The 18,895-nt window shown below is 38.6% G+C and overlaps 1 protein-coding gene across 2 annotated transcripts in view; it reads right to left on the reverse strand.

The window, feature by feature from the left end:
* Nucleotides 1-4,828: 4,828 nt before the first annotated feature.
* LOC139695766 (serine protease ea-like) overlaps nucleotides 4,829-18,895 on the reverse strand; it is a 44,083-nt gene continuing 30,016 nt past the window's right edge. The window contains exons 2-6 of one of the 2 annotated variants that reach the window (XM_071594543.1): nucleotides 16,505-16,897; nucleotides 15,543-15,642; nucleotides 13,887-14,098; nucleotides 12,377-12,478; nucleotides 4,829-6,227 (exon numbers count right to left, since the gene is read on the reverse strand). In XM_071594543.1, the coding sequence (XP_071450644.1) occupies nucleotides 5,908-6,227; nucleotides 12,377-12,478; nucleotides 13,887-14,098; nucleotides 15,543-15,642; nucleotides 16,505-16,897 (1,127 nt within the window). In that variant the 3' untranslated portion in view covers nucleotides 4,829-5,907. The remainder of the gene's footprint in view (nucleotides 6,228-12,376; nucleotides 12,479-13,886; nucleotides 14,099-15,542; nucleotides 15,643-16,504; nucleotides 16,898-18,895) is intronic. The other variant, XM_071594544.1, reaches the window with a different exon arrangement.

Raw genomic sequence — 18,895 nt, forward strand, 5'->3', positions numbered from 1 at the left:
GCATTATTTGGAAAAGAGCCAAATATTAGAGCGGTGCTGCAGGAAATGCGTAAGCCTAAAAGGAAACCATGATGATATTAAAAATCTTTTTTGCCGACAAATTATTTATTTTTCATTTTCGAACGAACTTTCCGAAAAACTCTCTCTTTGGTAGAATTTGCGAAATCAGATTAATGAACTTCATTGTGTGTCTGCCATGACCCAGGGAATGATATAGGTAGACGTGGAATAGATTGAGAGGCTCTTTCTAGTGACATCAACAATAATATGCCAAAACCGTTCGCACTGAAATTGGGAAATCAAGGAAAACTGGAATAAGACATAAAAAGCAAAATAGATGGTGAAATACTTCGATGGCACATTTACATAAACTCTTTCACGAGACACCCAAATCAGGATAATGTACGGATCAACCTCAAAGATATTATACTTATATTAGTTTCAGGCAAATGTAATGAAAAATTAAAGGCTTGCTTCAGTTAGGTCACAGTTTGAATACACGGAAAGTGGTTGGGTTCCATGTGAGAAAATCTAAATTTTGGGACATGACGCTAGGCTTGTTAAAAATTGTTAAGAGAAAAATGCAAGCTATTGCTGGATTAACTAAGATGCTTGAGTCTCGTAAAGAATAGGAAAGACGACGATATGTGTGGTTTACCCGTTTCAAAAAGGGGCGGCAATCAGCGGAAAATGACGAGCGTTCCGGAAGACCGTCAACGTCGACTGATAACCCCCACATCGAGAAAGGGAACGAGCTTATCGATGCAAATCGACGTTTTACCGTCAGCAAACTTGCAGAAGAGTGTGGCATCTCGATTGGTTCGTGATATGAAGTCCTAACTTAAAAATTGAGGATGCATCGAGTCTCCGCGAAATTCGTGCCTCGTCTGAGCACAGCAGACCAGAAACAACAACGGGTTCCAGTCTGTCAGGAACTGTTTGATCAAGCTGAAGAAGCTAAAAATATCTTGTCCGTGATCATAACAGATGATGAGTTATGAGTTTATGGATATACGAGCATCGTAACATCGAAACAAAAGTGCTGGTTATTTAATGACGACACGGTGGTATACAGGGAAATAAGGAGCCAACTAGATCGCGAGCTACTCTCTAGAGACTTAGACAATATCTCAGAATGGTGCAATAAATGGGGATGGACACTTAATATAGATAAATGCGCAGTTTTGAAATTTTGGAACAAAGGAAGCGAGGAACAGGATATAAACTACGAAATAGAGGGTTCAGTACTGACTTCAGCCGATCAAGTTAAATATTTGGGTGTTGTTCTAACACCACGCCTTTCATGGGGAGCACATATCAGGACAATATGCAGATCAGCCTTAAAGAAACTTGGCTTCATAAAACAGGTTGTGGGGAAATGTAATGAGAAAGTTAAAGAGGTGTTATTTTGCTCTAGTTAGACCTCATTTCGAATATGCCGCAAGTATTTGGGATCCGTGGGAGAAAATTTGGCAAAAAGAATTAGATAAAGTCTAGAGAAAATCCACTAGATTCGTTAAAAATTGTTATGATAAGAACACAAGTGTGACGGGTCTCTTAGGGGAATTAGGCTGGGAACCACTTGAAGTGCGGAGAGAACAAGCGAGACTTAGACTTTTAGAAAGGTTCAGAACAAACGAGTTTAACTATGACACTGAAGGAATTCTAATGGCCCCACACTACTTAGGCAGATCAGACTACGAAGATAAACTAAGGGAGATAGATTCCAGGACAGATAGGTACAAATACTCATTCTTTCCCCGAACAATCAGAAATCATAATAGTAAGAAACCGAAGTCACTTTAGAAATATTAAAAACATTGAATTTACAAGTCGGAGCAAAGTTAAACACTGCAAAGCTGTTAGGTATACTTTCAGGTGCATGTGTATGTTTGTTGGTAGTTTGAGTGTTTGCATGTGTGTGGGGTGTAAGTGTTCTTGCATGAATGTATGCCATGTTTTTTTTGTGGATGTATGAATTTGTGGTCCTTGTATGCGGTTTTTTTTTCTTTTCTAAATTACGGGTGGTGTCCTAACACCCCCCGCCACACGCCCTTGCGGCGGCTTGCGGGGTATTGAGTAGATGTAGATGTGCAGTATTCACGATGGATTAGTGAAAAATCTCCCCACCCCAAAAAAACCGACAAGTTCGCTCCAATGTCAAGGTGATGTTGACTACCTGCCGCGATGGGTCACATTCCCTATCTGTGTCCTTGGGGGAGGAGACCGTTAAATGTCCATTTAGTAGTGGAATTTCGTCTTCTTACTTTTCAAATTCTAGCTTCCCCGTTATTGGATAAACTTCTTACTGCATCTTAAGGTGCAATTATTTGTTAGATGATAGTATATGTATTTTCATGCGTGTAGAATGAAACGATTTTTGCATGAAAGTATACGCCACTGTTGTCATAGGTTTACTCGTATGTTTTGATTTTGCATGTTGTTTTGTTCCATTTTACAGGTGGTGACGTAACACCTCCCACCACACGCCATTGCGGTGGCTTACGGGGTATTATGCAGATGTATAGACTGTATTTTTCGATGCAAAGGGGGTTGTGCATCACGGATACCTACCTTAAGGCCAGTCACCTGGGGGTGTTGCCTGGCGCTACTTGGGGGTTATTCAATGCCTAAGAGAGAGAATCAGGCGAAAACTGACCGAACTTTGGAGAAGGGGTGGGTCGTACTTTTACCACGACAGCGCACCGTTCCGTTCGTCTCTCAGAAATCTTTTTAGCCAAAAACAAGATGGCTGTGCTTCCCCGCTCAACCGACCTGGCGCCGTGTAACGTTTTACTGTTCCCCAAGCTAAAAACCGCGATCAAAGGAATAAGATTTTCCACCATTCCAGAGAAAAGAAAAAATCGACGGAGGAGCTAATGAACATTCCGCAAGAACCGTTCCAGGACTGTTAGCAAGAGTGGAAACATCGTTGGGATAAGTAAATTCACTGGGGAGGAGACTACTTTGAAGGGGACCCTGACCAATTATTTGTTAGTGGAGTATTTTTTGTAATAAAAAATTTCAGAATTTTTTAACAGACCTCATAGATGTACTCGTAGATAGTGACGAGCGGAGTGCCAGGGCCAGCATCCAGACCAATGAAATTGTCCAACAAGTGAACCAAGAACTACGATCTCATTTACGATTGGCGCTCTGGCTGAAAATATTACTTATCTTGGACGCACCACTATTTTCGCGAATGTTACGAAAAAGTTCAAATATTACAAATTGTGTCCAAAAATGTTTACTGGCCAATCCAAGGAGTAAATAATGCTGAGTGAACGAGCATTTCTGACAGCCTCAGCCTTGCACTTGGGGAATACGAGATCTGTCCAATAAATAGGCGAACTGAGGCCATAAAAAATTTATTTTGCAAAATTTAGTCTACATCGATTTTTTCCCCTTCAAAGTACTCTCCATTCAGTGTGATTCACTTATATCATCTTCTTCTCCACTGTTTAAAACACCCTTGGAAGTCCTCGGAGGTCAGGCTTTTTTAGTTTTCTCTTCGTTTCTTGCTTTATTGTGTCCACATCTTCCCAATGATGTCCCCTCATGAGAATTTTTGCTTTTGGGAATAGGAAAAAGTCGCAGGGGGTGAGATTTGGCGAATAAGGAGGATGATCAAGGATGGTGATTGAATTTTTTTGCCAGAAACTGGCGAACAAATCAATGCTGAATGTGCAGGTCCATTGTCATGGTGAAGGATCCATCCATGACCTTGAGAAAACTGTCAATATCTTTTTGTCGAATTTATATGTTTATCACCAAAGGGCTCCTACTCTTTGATAAAGCTTCGCATTTCCCGAGAAGGATTTTAAGTGAAATTCGTCTTTGCAAGCCATAGCGTAGGACTACTTGTAGTATTTTGACAATTCTAAAATAATTGGGAACATGCAGATGGATAAAAATGTATTGAATTCCGAAGTAATCAACATAGTTTTTATGGTTGGTTTCATCAGGTTTTAGATTTAAATGATTAAACTAATTGTATGATATAGATTTGAATAAACACATTTTAGTTATAAATAATTACTTTAACGAAAAACTTTAAATACATAAGGAAAGTGATTACAACATGAATAGGATGAATACTCCTTCAATATTGTATTCAAATTAATTATAATAAGCTGATAAGAGTAGGTTATTGGTTGAAGTATCAATAATGCATAATAATTAAGAGTACAAGAAAAGAAATATAAACACCTTAGAAGTGAACGGAATAAGAGTAAGATGAAAAGATCTCAACACAATATAGCAAACAGTGCCAAATATTTCATGTATTGTCATTATATTGTTTTATCTCAGTCAATGCAGTATGAGAGTACTCCTGTATTGATGAATATATTAACACATAAATACATGTTATACCCCCACAGGAAGCATTATTGGAGGTATAGATTGAGCCATTTTGAGCAGCGGGGTGAGCCAAAAAATCTGACGAGGTTTGGCATGATCGCCTTGTTCCTTTTTACGGCTGGTGACCTAACAGTCCCCGCCACACGCCATTGCGGCAACTTGCGGGGTATTATGTAGATGTAGAAAAAAGATGATGAAGGAGAACTTGTATTGGATTGCGGTAGGAATAGTTGCGTTGGTTTTATTTGGGTCGAAAATTCACTTTGATAAACAAGACCTCGTCAACACGAATCACTCCTCGCACTCAGGGAATACTTACGCTAATGACCACATAGACTTACCTTTTCCATTTTTGGTTAAAAATCAATCCCATCTTAATGACATCAGGGCATGAGTCAAATACGACGGATACAAAAGAGAAATAAAAATAAAATACAAAATCAAAAGCCAATATCGGCAACGAAAGTATTTAACAATCTTTCTTTTATTAAAACACATACAAGAATAATTATCATAGAAGAATACATCAATGCCAGATCTAAACTTGAGTAGTGCGGAAAAATAATTTTGCAAAAAAATATTGTCCTTGGTCATTGTGTCTTTGTTTTCAATTATTAAGCAAAATTTTTGTCGGATAAAAGTTTTAATTTCAATCGTGCCACACTCATGCGCAGATTACTTCGGATGCAATTGCATCCCTTACGAGTCAAACCTCTTAACCTCGTCTCGTCGAGGACCATAGGCTAGAATTTTATCAAAATACCCAGTAAATCCACATTGATTAAGAATATTTTTCTAACTGCAATACTCATCGTCGCAATCCTAAGACCAACAAATGATTTCCGACACTTTGTTAAACCACATACGACGTCCCACCATGGTCATGGCTCTCTCCTCTCTTTGCAAAAATAAAGAATCCCGTCTCCAAACCAACAGAGCAACAAGCTCAATTACTCTAGAAATAAGTTCATAGTTTCTTATGTGGTTTTGGGCAACAAAAAGTTAAACGCGTAAAACGCAGACATTTTTGAAGACCTTATTTAAGAAATATATCAAGCTGAATTCGATTCAAGCTATCCTGTGGCAAACATAAAAAGCTATCTAACCATTAAAGGGACGCATTAATATCCAATTCACACATAATGACGGCGATGTTCATCAGAAGATGTTTATCAAATCCTTGATAAGTCGGTGGCCAAGTCCTCCTCCCCCCCACCCCCCGGATGTATTTTTTTACGGTGGCCGGGGTAAAAAGAATGCGGCAAGGGAATACGTTTTGCACCCGCCGTGGATGACTGTTTCGGAATCATGACTGCTGGCATCTTCCCGTCCAAATGAAATTTCCAAATTGATCGATAACTTTCCGTACGGCACTTTTCATTTTCTCGCATCCTGGGGTCCACGTCGAAAATCTGAGAGGCTGGGTGCACCACCCAAATACTCTGTGCTCTCTTTGCACCTTTCCTTTCCAAGCAAAATAAGTTCATTTTGGCCGAGGGAGATGGAGGCACGCACTCGACAGTTGCGAAAATACAAAATACTACATCAAGGCTTTATCGTCTCCAGGATCCACTTCATGAAGTGTCCGACCCTCGTGTAGACCCCGGGCTGACCGGGCGACCCGCAGTTCTTGGGCCCGTAAGACACGATCCCGTGCTGGATGGTCCGGGTGCTTCTCTGGATCTCGCCGTAGAAAGTGAGCGGGCCCCCGGAGTCGCCGGAGCAGGAGTCCCCGCCGTCCCTCACTCCTCCGGCGCAGAGCTGACTGACGGTCGAGATGGGAACCACGCCCCTGAATGCCTCGGCACATTGTTCATAAGACATCACCGGTACTGAGACTTTTAAGAGTACCGGAGATGGTTGAACTGGAAGGAGACGTGGAGAAAATTAAAGTACTAAGGAAGTCGGTGAATCCTAAACAATCAGCGATACTATTTATTGGCACTACGGGAACTTTTATGCAGCTTAACTTAATCGAATGAACTTAAAATTAAACCACTTGGCTTTTCCACATAGAAAAAATTTTTATTAACTACCTAAGTTTCGTTGTTGGTACAGATATGTAGATGATGTTTTTTGCGTCTGGACGGGTTATGACCGACAATTAGACAGTTTTTTTAAATTTCCTTAATTCCAGAGATAAACATATCAAATTTACCAAGGAATTAGAAGCAGATAGATCCCTCAAATTTCTAGATTAAACTATTAAAATAAAAAACAATACGTTCGATTTTTCCATTTTCAGGAAGAAATGTTATACAGACCAAGTCATTCACCATAATTCTAGGCACTGCTTCTCTAAAAAATTATCAGCCTTCAACGCCATGGTACACAAACCATGTTCCATCCCATGTCTAAAGTGAACACTCTTAAAGAACTCAGAATCATAAAACAGATTGTGGTGAACAATGGGTATAGAGAAGTGTTGATTCACAAGCTTTACAACATGAAACTATCCCGTTTAGCCAAGTTAGCCTTGTATAGCCTCCCACATCTGCAGAAAACCAGCCACAGTGGCGGAGATTCCCTTTTCTTGGCCACTTGTCATTAAAAGTACAAAGAATCCTCCCAAAAGAAAAGGTGAGACCCGCCTTCTACAATAAAACAAAATTAATCAACCTGATATGCCACACGAAGGACCAAGTTAAACCCATACACAAGAGTAGGGTATACAAACTCCTCTGCAAAGACTGCAACCGGATATACATAGGCCAGATGGGAAGGAGACTTGAGACGAGAATAAAGGAGCACCGAGCATGCTTTAGAAAAAACATCTCCACTTCACTCTTCGCCAAGCATCTGAGAGACTGTGGTCACAGCAGCGATTTCAGCCCCGAAATCCTGCACTTTGAGAAGATAGGCCACCGCCTTGATGCGCTGGAGCAATTAGAAATACTGTAGCACATGGATTACGGAGATGTTTTGACCAACGAATTTCTTTACCCTTCACGTTCCCCGTTATTAGATTTTCCTCACCCATCTGCCAACTAAACTGACACCAAGCAAAAACTTTTCAACAATGTAGTGACCCCTCCCAGCCTGCTACTTAATCACCTAATTACCCAGTGCCGTTCGCATTAACCCACTCCTCTGCCAACCTACCCGACGCCAAGCAAAACCTTTATCAACATTGTATTAATTTCTTTTCCCAGCCTGCTAATTTATCAATCTTACCAATCCTCTTCCTACATCAGTCAATCCTTGCTTTCCTCCCTCCCTCCTCTACCCCTCCGTCCAGATATATATATATATATATATATATATATATATATATGTGTGTGTGTGTGTGTGTGTGTGTGTGTGTGTGTGTGTGTATTTTCTGTGTTTGACTTGTATTTTTACCTGATGATGCTATACCATAACGAAACCGAGGTCGTAAATAAACATTTTTCCTATGTGGAAAAGCCAAGTGGTTTAATTTTAAGTTCAATATGAAGAATTTCCACCAAGTGACGCCAGAAACTGTTTTATTTAATTGAATGGCACTGGCACGTTTTTTCTTTCGACTTACGAATACTTTTGGTTTGAAAGATTTAGAACATTTCATTTTACAGCTTCCCTAGGCTACTGCGTAGTTCTGGGAAGACGGTTTAAAGAATGGAACGTAATAGCACTATTCGCAATAAAGAAAAGGTGTTCCAGGAGGCCGTATAAACAATCATGAGAGAGAGAAAGGAAAGCTGGGCACTATAGAGGAAAAGTGGGAAAATAACAAGGAAGGGATATCAAGGGCCGAACGTTCAACTATAGGAACTGTTAGAAGAAAAAGGACGAGGGAACCACGGATTATGTACGAGATGATTAGAGATATAGAGAAGACAAAGAAAGAATACAGAGCTAGGTAGCAAGAAACATAATGAGTTCAAAAATAAAATGAGGAGGGTGACAAATAGAGCAAAAAAAGCGTGATGAAGGATTCAGTGCAAAGATGTGGACCTTTTACAGAGGACGGGTGAAATCAGTGTGCTATACAGGAAGGGTACAACACTGTCAGGGAGTGAAATGGGAAACTTTGAGATAACAATCACAGATCAGTCAGGAAAAAAATGAGATAAACCGGAGAAGATTCAAGAGAGATTGAAGTAAAAAAGAGGGAAACTGTATGATTAAAATATTAGGCCAGCAATATATGACATAGAAAGAGAATACGGTATGACGTAGAAGAGGATAGTTTAGGCCCAAATTTAATCAATGGCGAGAATAGCGGGATTGAGGGAATTGAAATCAAATAAGTCCATTAGGGTGGGAAATATTCCTGTGGAACTACTTAAAAGTTTAGGAAAAGACGGAAAGAAGACTATTGATGGACTAATTTACGAATATGAACTACCAGACTCAAATAGATCAATTTCACAAAGTATACATCAATAGCGATAACATCTTAGGACTAACATACAACTACACAATGCATTAGTTGCCTAGTTCACTTACTAACTATAACACAATGCGTACAACATATACACATACAATGCATACACATATTATAAATACATATATTATGCATAACATACCAATACATGCTACAGCAATATTCCTTATTACATTTACAAGCTCTAATACAAAGTATGATGCTCCTGCGAAAGAAAAAGAGAGGATCTCGAATTCTAAATGATTAATGATGGAGAGAGAGATAGAAAGGACACTAGGCGAATTGAAATCAAATAAGGACGTGGGGTAAAAAGCATTCCCGCAGAACTACTTAAAAGTTCAGGAAAAGGTGGGGCAGGAGAGTATTCATGGACTAATTCGTGGAATTTATGTAGGAGAAATTTGGCCGGAAGACTTCGTCAGATCAGTAATAGTTCTATTCCAAAAAAGGGTAATGCATTAATATATGAGGACTACAGAACGATAAGTCTAATTTCGCCCCCAGCTATAGTGGTTCTCGGGATTATCAACAAGCGGAAGAAGAGCCGGTCAAATAATTACTTAGGGGATGGTCAGTTTGGGATCAGGAAGGGGAGAGGCACGTCTGATTTCATGCCAGTAATGAGGTCACTATCAGAGAAGAATATAGAATACAATCAGGATGTTTATGTCTGTTTCGAAAAGGCGTTGGATAGAGTAAATTGGGAATAATCAATGAGTGTATTGCAGATAATAACCAACAACAGATGAAGCAAAGAGATATGAAAATATCGCCGAAGAGATTAGTGGCAATAAGCGTGCCTCCTGTTGTACGAAGCCACCAATACTGACGAGTAAAAGAACCCCAAGTACCCGAAACGGTCCATAAAAATTAAGGATACCCTGTACTAACCATTGAGCAATTCCCACGCTTTTTATCTAGTAAAGAAGCACGGTGATAATGAATAAACGGGGGTTAATCAATCGTTTTCGGTTGCGAGGAAGTGATTAAGCAAGGTGTCTCCAATTTGAGAAAACACGATAAAAGGGGGAATTGGAAATAACCAAAGCAATTTCAAAACGTGTTTTAGTCAAACAGACTGATATATACATGTAGAAGAGGCTTAAGTTTTCATTAGATACTAAAAGATTTGTTTTTATGCCCAGAAAACAGTAAAATTTTGTTTAACAGACTATCTAATTGCAAATAAAATGAAAAACATTCATTACTGGTGGATTTTAATTTTTGATTGTTCTACAATTGGTTTCATATTATTAATCAGAACAAATTGGATTTATTCTTACACTCTTAAAACGGCAAAATAAACAAAAGGTCCGAGAACATAAATTTTAGAACTCAGCTCTCATTTAAAAAGCAAAGCTTCGTTTCGGAGGGGGAATATTTTATGATTCTTGGTCACGAGCAACAATTTGACAAGAGAAAAAAACTGGAAACAATAGATAAGGAAATGTTTTCACGAATAAAGATTATAACCATTGACAGTAAATATTCAAGGAATTCTTTCGAAGCTGGTTGATTAAAGAAACCTCCATACAACTCTCACAAGAAAGAGGAGGCAAAACATTAGGTATATTCTGCGGCACAATCGTTAACAAAAGCCCATAATGAAAGGAAGAACACGATGGTAGAAGTTATGGAGTATAACGCTGAATGATCCAAAATCCTCCTCTTTCGAATAAAGTGTAGAAGGATTTTGAGAAGCCGGTGAAGACAACACTGCAGGAATGGTACTCTGGCTAAAGGGAATGACTAACGAAGAGGTTGTAAATTTGATGATAGGTGACAGGGCATTGCTGGATGATCCGGAAAGGACGAAATAAGTGGGTCGAGTGAATGTTTAGCGGAAGTTGGATGTAGAATGACAGGACAGAGCGGAGATTACTAGATGAGAGTGCAATAGAAAGGAACAGAATTGGCTTTTTGGACGGCAAGAAGGCAGATGGAAGGGAGGAAAAAATAAAGAAGGAATTGATGAAGGGCGACAGTGAGTTTCGGAGAAGACAATCGTCGTAAGGGGCCGTACAAAGGCTGTCTTTATTTCGCAGATAACCGTGAATGAAATAGAAAACCCTTAACTCTGTAAGTAGTCTATGGTATAGTTCTATCATGAGCTGTTATGATATCCTCTGTCCGTGTTACATCATTGATCGCGGTCTTCTCCTACGATCCGATAATGACCACTTTCGAATGTGTGCGAAGCATGTTATGACAACGTTTCGCCTCACGCCGCAGCGAACGTCATCTTCGCTCATGAAGTTGCTTCCTGCGACTCGAGTGAAACGTTTGGCAACTTAATCCTCCCTAGGCACCCACACTTCTAAACCATTTCATCATGTGCCGAATGCCACTATCTTTGTGGAACTACGGTGTTGAGATTAGAACAAAGTATATGCGATGATTAGTTTGTTATCATTAATTAATGTGAGTGAAAAGGCCATTGATAAAGACCAACAGTCGATACTTCCTTGGGGTGGAGTCTGAATAAATCGAGTTGAACATTCGGATTGCTGATCTTTAGTGCCTTATGAGTTTTCATTTAAATTATAAGTATTTGGAACTTCCCTGATGAATTATGTCGTTGAAGTCTTTTCAGGCGTTATCCCAGATGAGTACTACTAATCTAATTTATTGGTCGACTATCATACCATCTGAATCGTGGTAAAACTAAACGCATAGTGAGCTCTTTATGGTGCAGTAAGGTTAAATATTCAAACAAACGGATATCATAATCTTATTTTGATATTATAATTTTAGTTTTTGTACGAATTCTCATTTTAATTTTGATGGGTCATAGGTTTCAAAAGGTTTCATACGGGATAATCAATCCCATGTCATCCGAATGTTTATATTACCAACTATGAGTTTTAATCGCCTCTAACATACTTTTTCATGATAGTATAATGTTATTGAATAATGCAAAGTAATTTAAGCTCGATATTTTCCGGAGTAACATACTGATTAGAGAGATACTTAATGCAGTAAATGCCACCGTGTTTGCTCAAAACTTTGGTCAGCACGCACAAGGTGACTTGTTTAAACTTTAATGGCCAGAGGACTCGTAATCACTCGCTGAATCGTTCATTATGTGTGTTTTTAGTCGTGTACGGAATGAGTTGCATTTGGGAGGTGCTTTTCATGTTTTTCATGTAAACCACCAGTCGTCATTGACGAAAACAACCCTCGACTATTATCATGCTTTTTTTCAAAATTTAAGTTATTTTAAGTCCTGGGGACGTTCGTGGACTAAGAGCTGCCTACTGCAGGGGCATCTCTACAGTAAAGTTAGAGTAAGACATGAAAAATAAAACAATGGCGATTCTTTCAATTTATTTAAATAGAGTTTTCAAAACTTAATAAAGATCTGTGAAATTATTTTATAAGCTTTTGATGATTATGTTCTCGACATTATTGCGTATTTATATTGCACATTATCGTAAATTAATTAATGGTTATTGCAGAAATAGCTCCATCGAATATGTTCTAGTCGGAGGTTATTTCTAACTCGTTGTAAAATCACCTTTAATCATATCACCTTCATCACCTTACATTTTTAAATTAATATTTACTCATTGAACTTATATTAGAGCTGCTTTCTGCACTAGGATTTATACAGACTAAAATGTTAATTAGTTAAGAAAAACTTACGCTTCTCTGTAGCTCCCCATCCTGAAACGACCACTTTTTTGCCGACAAGATTTTGAGTCTGCTGGGCAAGATTAACGGGGAGGCAAATCGGCCGCACGGCGTCTAAAACGATGGAACAAAAACATTATTAAGATTGAAAGGGAATGTGTAACATTAAAAACCTGCGCACATAACATTTTAATGCCATCAAAAAGTAACATATCACATAAATCGAAAGAAAAGAGAAATATATTCAGAGAAAACTTTATAATATTTCAAACTTTAATTAAAATTTTACTGATAAATGAGTTGCCGCTTAACCTAAAGGAACACAACAAAGATTAACAGATGCTATCTCATAGTCGCTATTAAATTGCACAAGTGAAATACAAAAAAATATTACGTATGAAAAGAAAGTTAGGTGATACTATAAAATTGGCCGGAGAACGGTAAATAAAACAGTAGAAATATTTATGAGTGTTATTGACGATAATATTCTACATTTAGGATTTAGTTACGGAAATTCTCTGGATAAATAATTAATAACACACATATCGTACTGAAACACTTAAATGATTAATATTAAAATATCCAATTTGAAGCACAGCTTTCTAAAATTTCAATGATTCATTTACTGGAACCTTGGATGACAAATTTCAGAGAAACACACGCTCAGAACAAAATTCACTCACGCAATTTATGCATCTCATTCCAGTTTCTAACGTACATACATCCTATTACACGTACCCACGTATCTCGTACCCTTACTATTGATAGGTTTGTCCTCCAAAAATATAGCATTAATGCTGTTATTATAATATTCGAATAAATATAAATATAAGCAGGACGTAGTGTCTTATAGGATCTATGAAATATGATGGTAATACACACATTTTTCAGTTATCGGGCTTGTCTGGAATATCATCTGCTCGGCAGGATTACGTAAATGAAGAAATATGAATTAAATGGAACAATCAATCGAACAATCAATTCAGGGTTAATATTATGTGTATAGCCACGAAGAGAAAAGCCCTTCCCCGAACACTATTGACCCAATTTATGCCCTCACCTCCTCCTTTTAATTCTCTTCCGAAGGTTTATCGTTTTAACGTCAACATCTCATCTCATCATTTCCCTAATTTTCATTGCTATTTAAATGCTCGCGAACCCCAACCAAATTACTTTATGAACGATAAAGGTCCTGGAAACCATGGTCCGTTTCATTGAAAGTACAATCAAATAGAAATGGACGGTGTACTCTGTTATTATATTTATGCAGAAGTTGTAAATCAATATCCTTAGGTTTTATTTCGGGAGTCAATTTTATCTTACTGCGATGAATTTCATCATTTCATTCATTCATTTCATTTAAATTTTAACACATAAAGTTGGTTACTCGGAAGTTTTCCTAAAGGGATTTATGATTCGAGTATTATTAAAATACGAAAAACGTGTAAATTAAAGGAATTTTACATATTTTCATTGTCAATAGGTGTATTAATATTACCAATAGGTTAATCATTATTTTTACCATGAGTGAAGTCAATAGGTCTAGTGAGCCGCACGAGGGCAATGTCGTATTGCAGATTCGGCTTGCCCACGTATCTTGGGTGCGGTATCGCTCGCTCGACTGGTATGTCTTGAGGAGACGGAGAGCAGGTTTGAGCAAGGTCCTCGCTCTCTTCGTCCACTTGGCAGTCAATGGGAGAGGTCAAATTATGCTCTCCTACTCTTACTGAAACACTGCGAAAGATGAGGGATTAGGAAACAGGCAGAAATATCAGCGGCCAAAAAATATAAAATTTAAAATGAATAAAAAATATTATTAAACGATCATAAAATAATTTTAAATCATTACAAAAAATTATAGAATTTTTTAAGAATTATGAACTTCAAATCACGGCACGGCAGCAATGAAGGCTAAAAGGAAACGCTTTGCACACGATTATAATTATGATAATGAGTGCAGCCTAATAATAAGTGATAATTTTAGGAGGTCAATAATTTAGCAGCAATTATTACTCATAAACTAAGTGAATGATATCATTTGCAAAAAAATGTAATTATTTGAATTAATCAGCATTCCAATGCTAGAGAGAATACAAGCAACATTTAACAGTCTGTGACTTGCAGATTACAATGCAGATGGAGAAGTAAAGTGAAACCTTTGCATTTATTCACAAATGATTACTTACGAGGTTAGGCTGAATCCTAATGCACACATGCTTGTAGACCAAAAACAAAATAACCTCCAGAAGCACTCCTGATGGCATGTGGAAGTAACATTCCCCCTCAACACGCATGCGAAGGCTTGAGGTCGTTAGATTCAACCAGTGTATTTTTAGAAGCGAAAGTACGGAGACGTGTTCTAGGGCAATGTCAACGAGAGTTAAACAGCGTGCTGTCATCAAATTTCCAACAGCTGAAAAAGTGACTCATACTGAGATTGATCATCGCGAAAAGGCTGTTTATGGTGAGGATTCTGTTGATAGGTCAACTGTAAATCGATGGATAGTAAAATTTCGTGGTTGCGAGCCTAGAAAATCCATAACTCTTGATGAAACACGCAGCGGACGTCCGATCACTGCCACAGACGATAAACATCGCAAACTCGTCAAAGAATTGATTTGAAATGCCCGGCGAATCACTCAAAAGCGTATCGCAAACCATATTGGAATATCCAAGGGATATGTTGGCTTCGTTATTGAACTATTGGGTTACCGTAAAATGTGGGTATAAAATACCGTGGCACGATGGGTACCACGCCGTCTCACAGACGAGACCAAAACAAACACTCCTAATTCCCCCGATCTTGCGCCTTGCGATTTTTATCTATTTTCTCAATTAGAGAGATACCTCAAGGGTAACCATTACATATCGGACGATGAGGTGAAGGCAAAAATTCTAAAACAACACGCTGTCTTAACTTGCGTTTACATAGCACTAGAACACGTCTCCATGCTTCCGCTAAATGTCATACTTTCGTCAGTCCATATGGCGACGCTTGAATCATTTCACATGGTTTTACATCATTTATGTAATACTAGGATTTTTTGGAAGCAAAATAGTCGATTTTGAGAGGATACAGGACCAATGTACGGAGGGGATAGCCCCAAGCTTCTCTTTTTTAAAATGTATCGAAATAATAAATCTTTAAATTAAATTTTATAAGACACAAGGTACTTACAGGCGTAGATTACTTTGAAGGCGAGTGACGCAGTGAGCAGCTGTCAAGATGTATCGGTCGTTGATTATACTCCCTCCGCATTTAAACGGCGATCCACTTCCTGTAGAGATAAAGGCGAAAACAAATAGGTTTTTAATATGATTCAATAACCCTATTAAATAATGGAATAGGATCTTAATTCGCTGGCAAGAAATGATAGCGTTATACGTATTCTCATATCCTTGGATTAGCAATGTAACAGCTATAAAAAAATTTCACAGCAAAGAGAGTGATCGAAAAAGAATACCTTGTAAGTGTAACAACTCCACTTAATGATTTTCCATACCAACGCGATTCTGATAATTTTTCTTCTCCAAAAAGTTATGAACGAACTTCGGAAGCGCGCAAATTATAAAAACGCTTTCAAGTACATAAATTAATTGGAAGTCAGCAGACTTCTGAAAGTGTAACCTTCTGTGCAATGTAAGCAATTAGATTTGATAGCAAATAATGATGTTTCACTGTGATTGAGGAACCATATTTGTTTAAATAAGCTCTTGGAGAAAAAAAAACAAGATTTATTTTTACCTTAAATTAGTGTTCTAATTCTTTGAGATCCTTAATACAATCCATCGGTTATGGTTTACCCAACCAATGTAAACCCTGTAATACACTTAAAAAGTTATGATCTACATTGGCTGACTGGTCAACTAATTATTTATTCTTAAAAAATCGATAGGTGATGACTTTGGACAACCCGTTAAATGGTGAGATTACGACTGATTTGACTTTCCGGTAACCGGAAAATAGTACCAGTTCAGCCACGAAGTTTCCATTTCCGAGAAAAATTTGACAAAAATGCCTGACAATCCTGTGCCATACCATTCATCGAATGTGAAAATTTCGCATGTTAATGGCTCGAATTTGGGAAAAAGTCCCAACCTATCAAAACAAAGTCGAGATTGTAAAATGTGAACACTCACGGACGGTGTACCCCAGGAGAGCCATCCACGGAAGCTCCATCAGGTTGGCCTCCATTCCGTTGATGATTCGATCCTCGGACACCGGGCCGCATATGTCCAGTCGGAGGAGATTGAGTGACCGGTGCTGGCTAACGTCCTCCGTCACCTCGTTCTCATTTGATACTGGTGGGGCGGTGGTGCCCGTGGGTGGTCGATCGCTGGACGGGCAGCACACCAGGGGATCCCTGCCTTGGAACCCGCACTGGGACCTCCTCAGGAAGTCCAGGGTGGACTGAGGCAAGGGTTTGGCCTGGAGTGCGCTTAGGAGCGGTGGGCAGCTCCGTATCCCGATGCACGTCCCACGCATCCTGTCCGGATTGGTGCAAACTTCCCCATGCTCCACTGCAAAAACAACTTTGGATGATTAACTAAATTTAATTCTTGAGTGCTTAAAAACCATTCATGAACTTATGTCAATCACCTGGTTAAAGCGGGATTTTTATGATCAGGATATAACAATGCCGCACCCCATAATGCTCAGGGATGGCAACAGATTACAGTTTTAAAAATCTCTCCTGGTTCACCGCAAGATTATGATCATTAAGACTTAAAGTATCACTATACCATTGATCAACAACAACTGCTGCATTCCAATTCGGGAATATGCGTATGTCCAGACATCTATTAGACCATTGGTGGCCAACTATTGACTAGGAATTGGCTAGCCAAATGAAAAAAATAACTTTTATCACTGAATTGCTAAAATGTCGAGGTTACTTAACAAAATCACGACATACAAGTTCATGATGACGGATCTGAAAATTTACGAAAATAGCTTAGTGTCAACTGAATATTTCAGACATTTATCCAGTAAACGGGGTATTAAGTAGATGTAGATGTAAACAATTGCAAGTATTTGACGATGTTGAACCAATGATAATACAGGTATATTCAACAATAGTTGACCAACCTAATTTAATAAAGAACATTAGTATGTTAAGAGTGTATGTTTCAGCCTACAAAAACCTATGTTAGATCTACAAGAATATTCGGATTCGATCACTATTTACGCAAAGCTACCGTGAAACAGTAATAATGCGTGGTCATATAGTCAAGCTGAATTCCGACAAAATGCCCATTAAGTCATGTGCAAGGTACGTTGTATAACTAGGTACGGATGAAATTGGTTGGAAGAAGAGTGATTCAGGGCTAATGAAGGAACTGGACCTTAATCACTTTTATACTAAACAAATCTAGGTGTTGCTGTCATGTTTTGTGACGTTTTTCTTCCCCCATTTGTTACGAAGACAACAGTAATTCTTTACCTACCCCACGCTTATCACGACGGGAAACATTCCGTTTTGGGAGCCTCCCAATTTCAATGTTCCTTGCGGAAGTCTTCCACGTGCTTTCCCGTGCTGTTCTCATTATTTCAGCCTTTGTTTTTAGAAGAGTTTCTTTGAGTCCTTATATAAAATAAGTTGCGCTCCTTCCAGCTTCCCATCGTAGTCACCATTTCCACTGGCAATTACTTTCCGTAATTTTAAGGACTTAACAGAATTACCCGCGATGTCACTGCGACAGAAGATAGCACTTTAGATCGGCAATGAATCCAAACCATTTATAGTATTTTACTTGTTTCGTTATGTTTTGATGAACGCAGGGCCAGCGTGAGAACTGGCATACATACGAGGGTGGCCCCATAAGTTCCCCATCTGACCTAGACATGGCGGTAGTTGTTTGAAAAAATATCACTGTACTCGAAATACCCAATATATAAAGCATATGTTTTAAGTTAGAAGAAAACACGTTGCTAATTATTTCTTTGGTAGCCATCAATAGTGAACTTTTTCAGTGAATTTGTGAAAATGGAGAACATTGGTCATCCTTATGTGACATAATACTTTTATTTGATAGGCCTCAGCCCAACCAATATAAAAGCTGAACTGGATTCTACTCTGGGTGAGTCTGCTCCTTCGTTACAACAGTAAGATTTTGGGTAGCAGACTTCATACGAGCTGTCAAGACGAGCATCGCATTGGTCGACCAAACGAGGTGACGACTCCAGAAACGGTGAAGAAAATCGACCAAGTAATACTGGATGATCGTCGACTGAAAGTGCGCCAACTAGCAGACATAGTAGGCATATCAAAAAGTGCGATACATTTCATATTTACTGAAAATATGGACATGAGAGAACTGTATGCCAGATGGGTGCCGAGTTTGCTCACGCTCAAGTAAAATTGGTGTCGTGAAGACGTTTCAATTGAATGTTTCGCTAAGTTTCACAGCAACAAAGCAGAATTTTTCCCTTCTATTAACGTCTCCAACATTCAATTGCCACTGAATATGCTCTGAATCCACATTTCTTTCCTCCATTTGAGTTTTTCCTATTGACTTTCTATCCATCCC

Source organism: Hetaerina americana, unplaced genomic scaffold (assembly GCF_022747635.1).
Source record: "Hetaerina americana unplaced genomic scaffold, ioHetAmer1.1.p SCAF_63, whole genome shotgun sequence".
Lineage (NCBI taxonomy): Eukaryota > Metazoa > Arthropoda > Insecta > Odonata > Calopterygidae > Hetaerina > Hetaerina americana.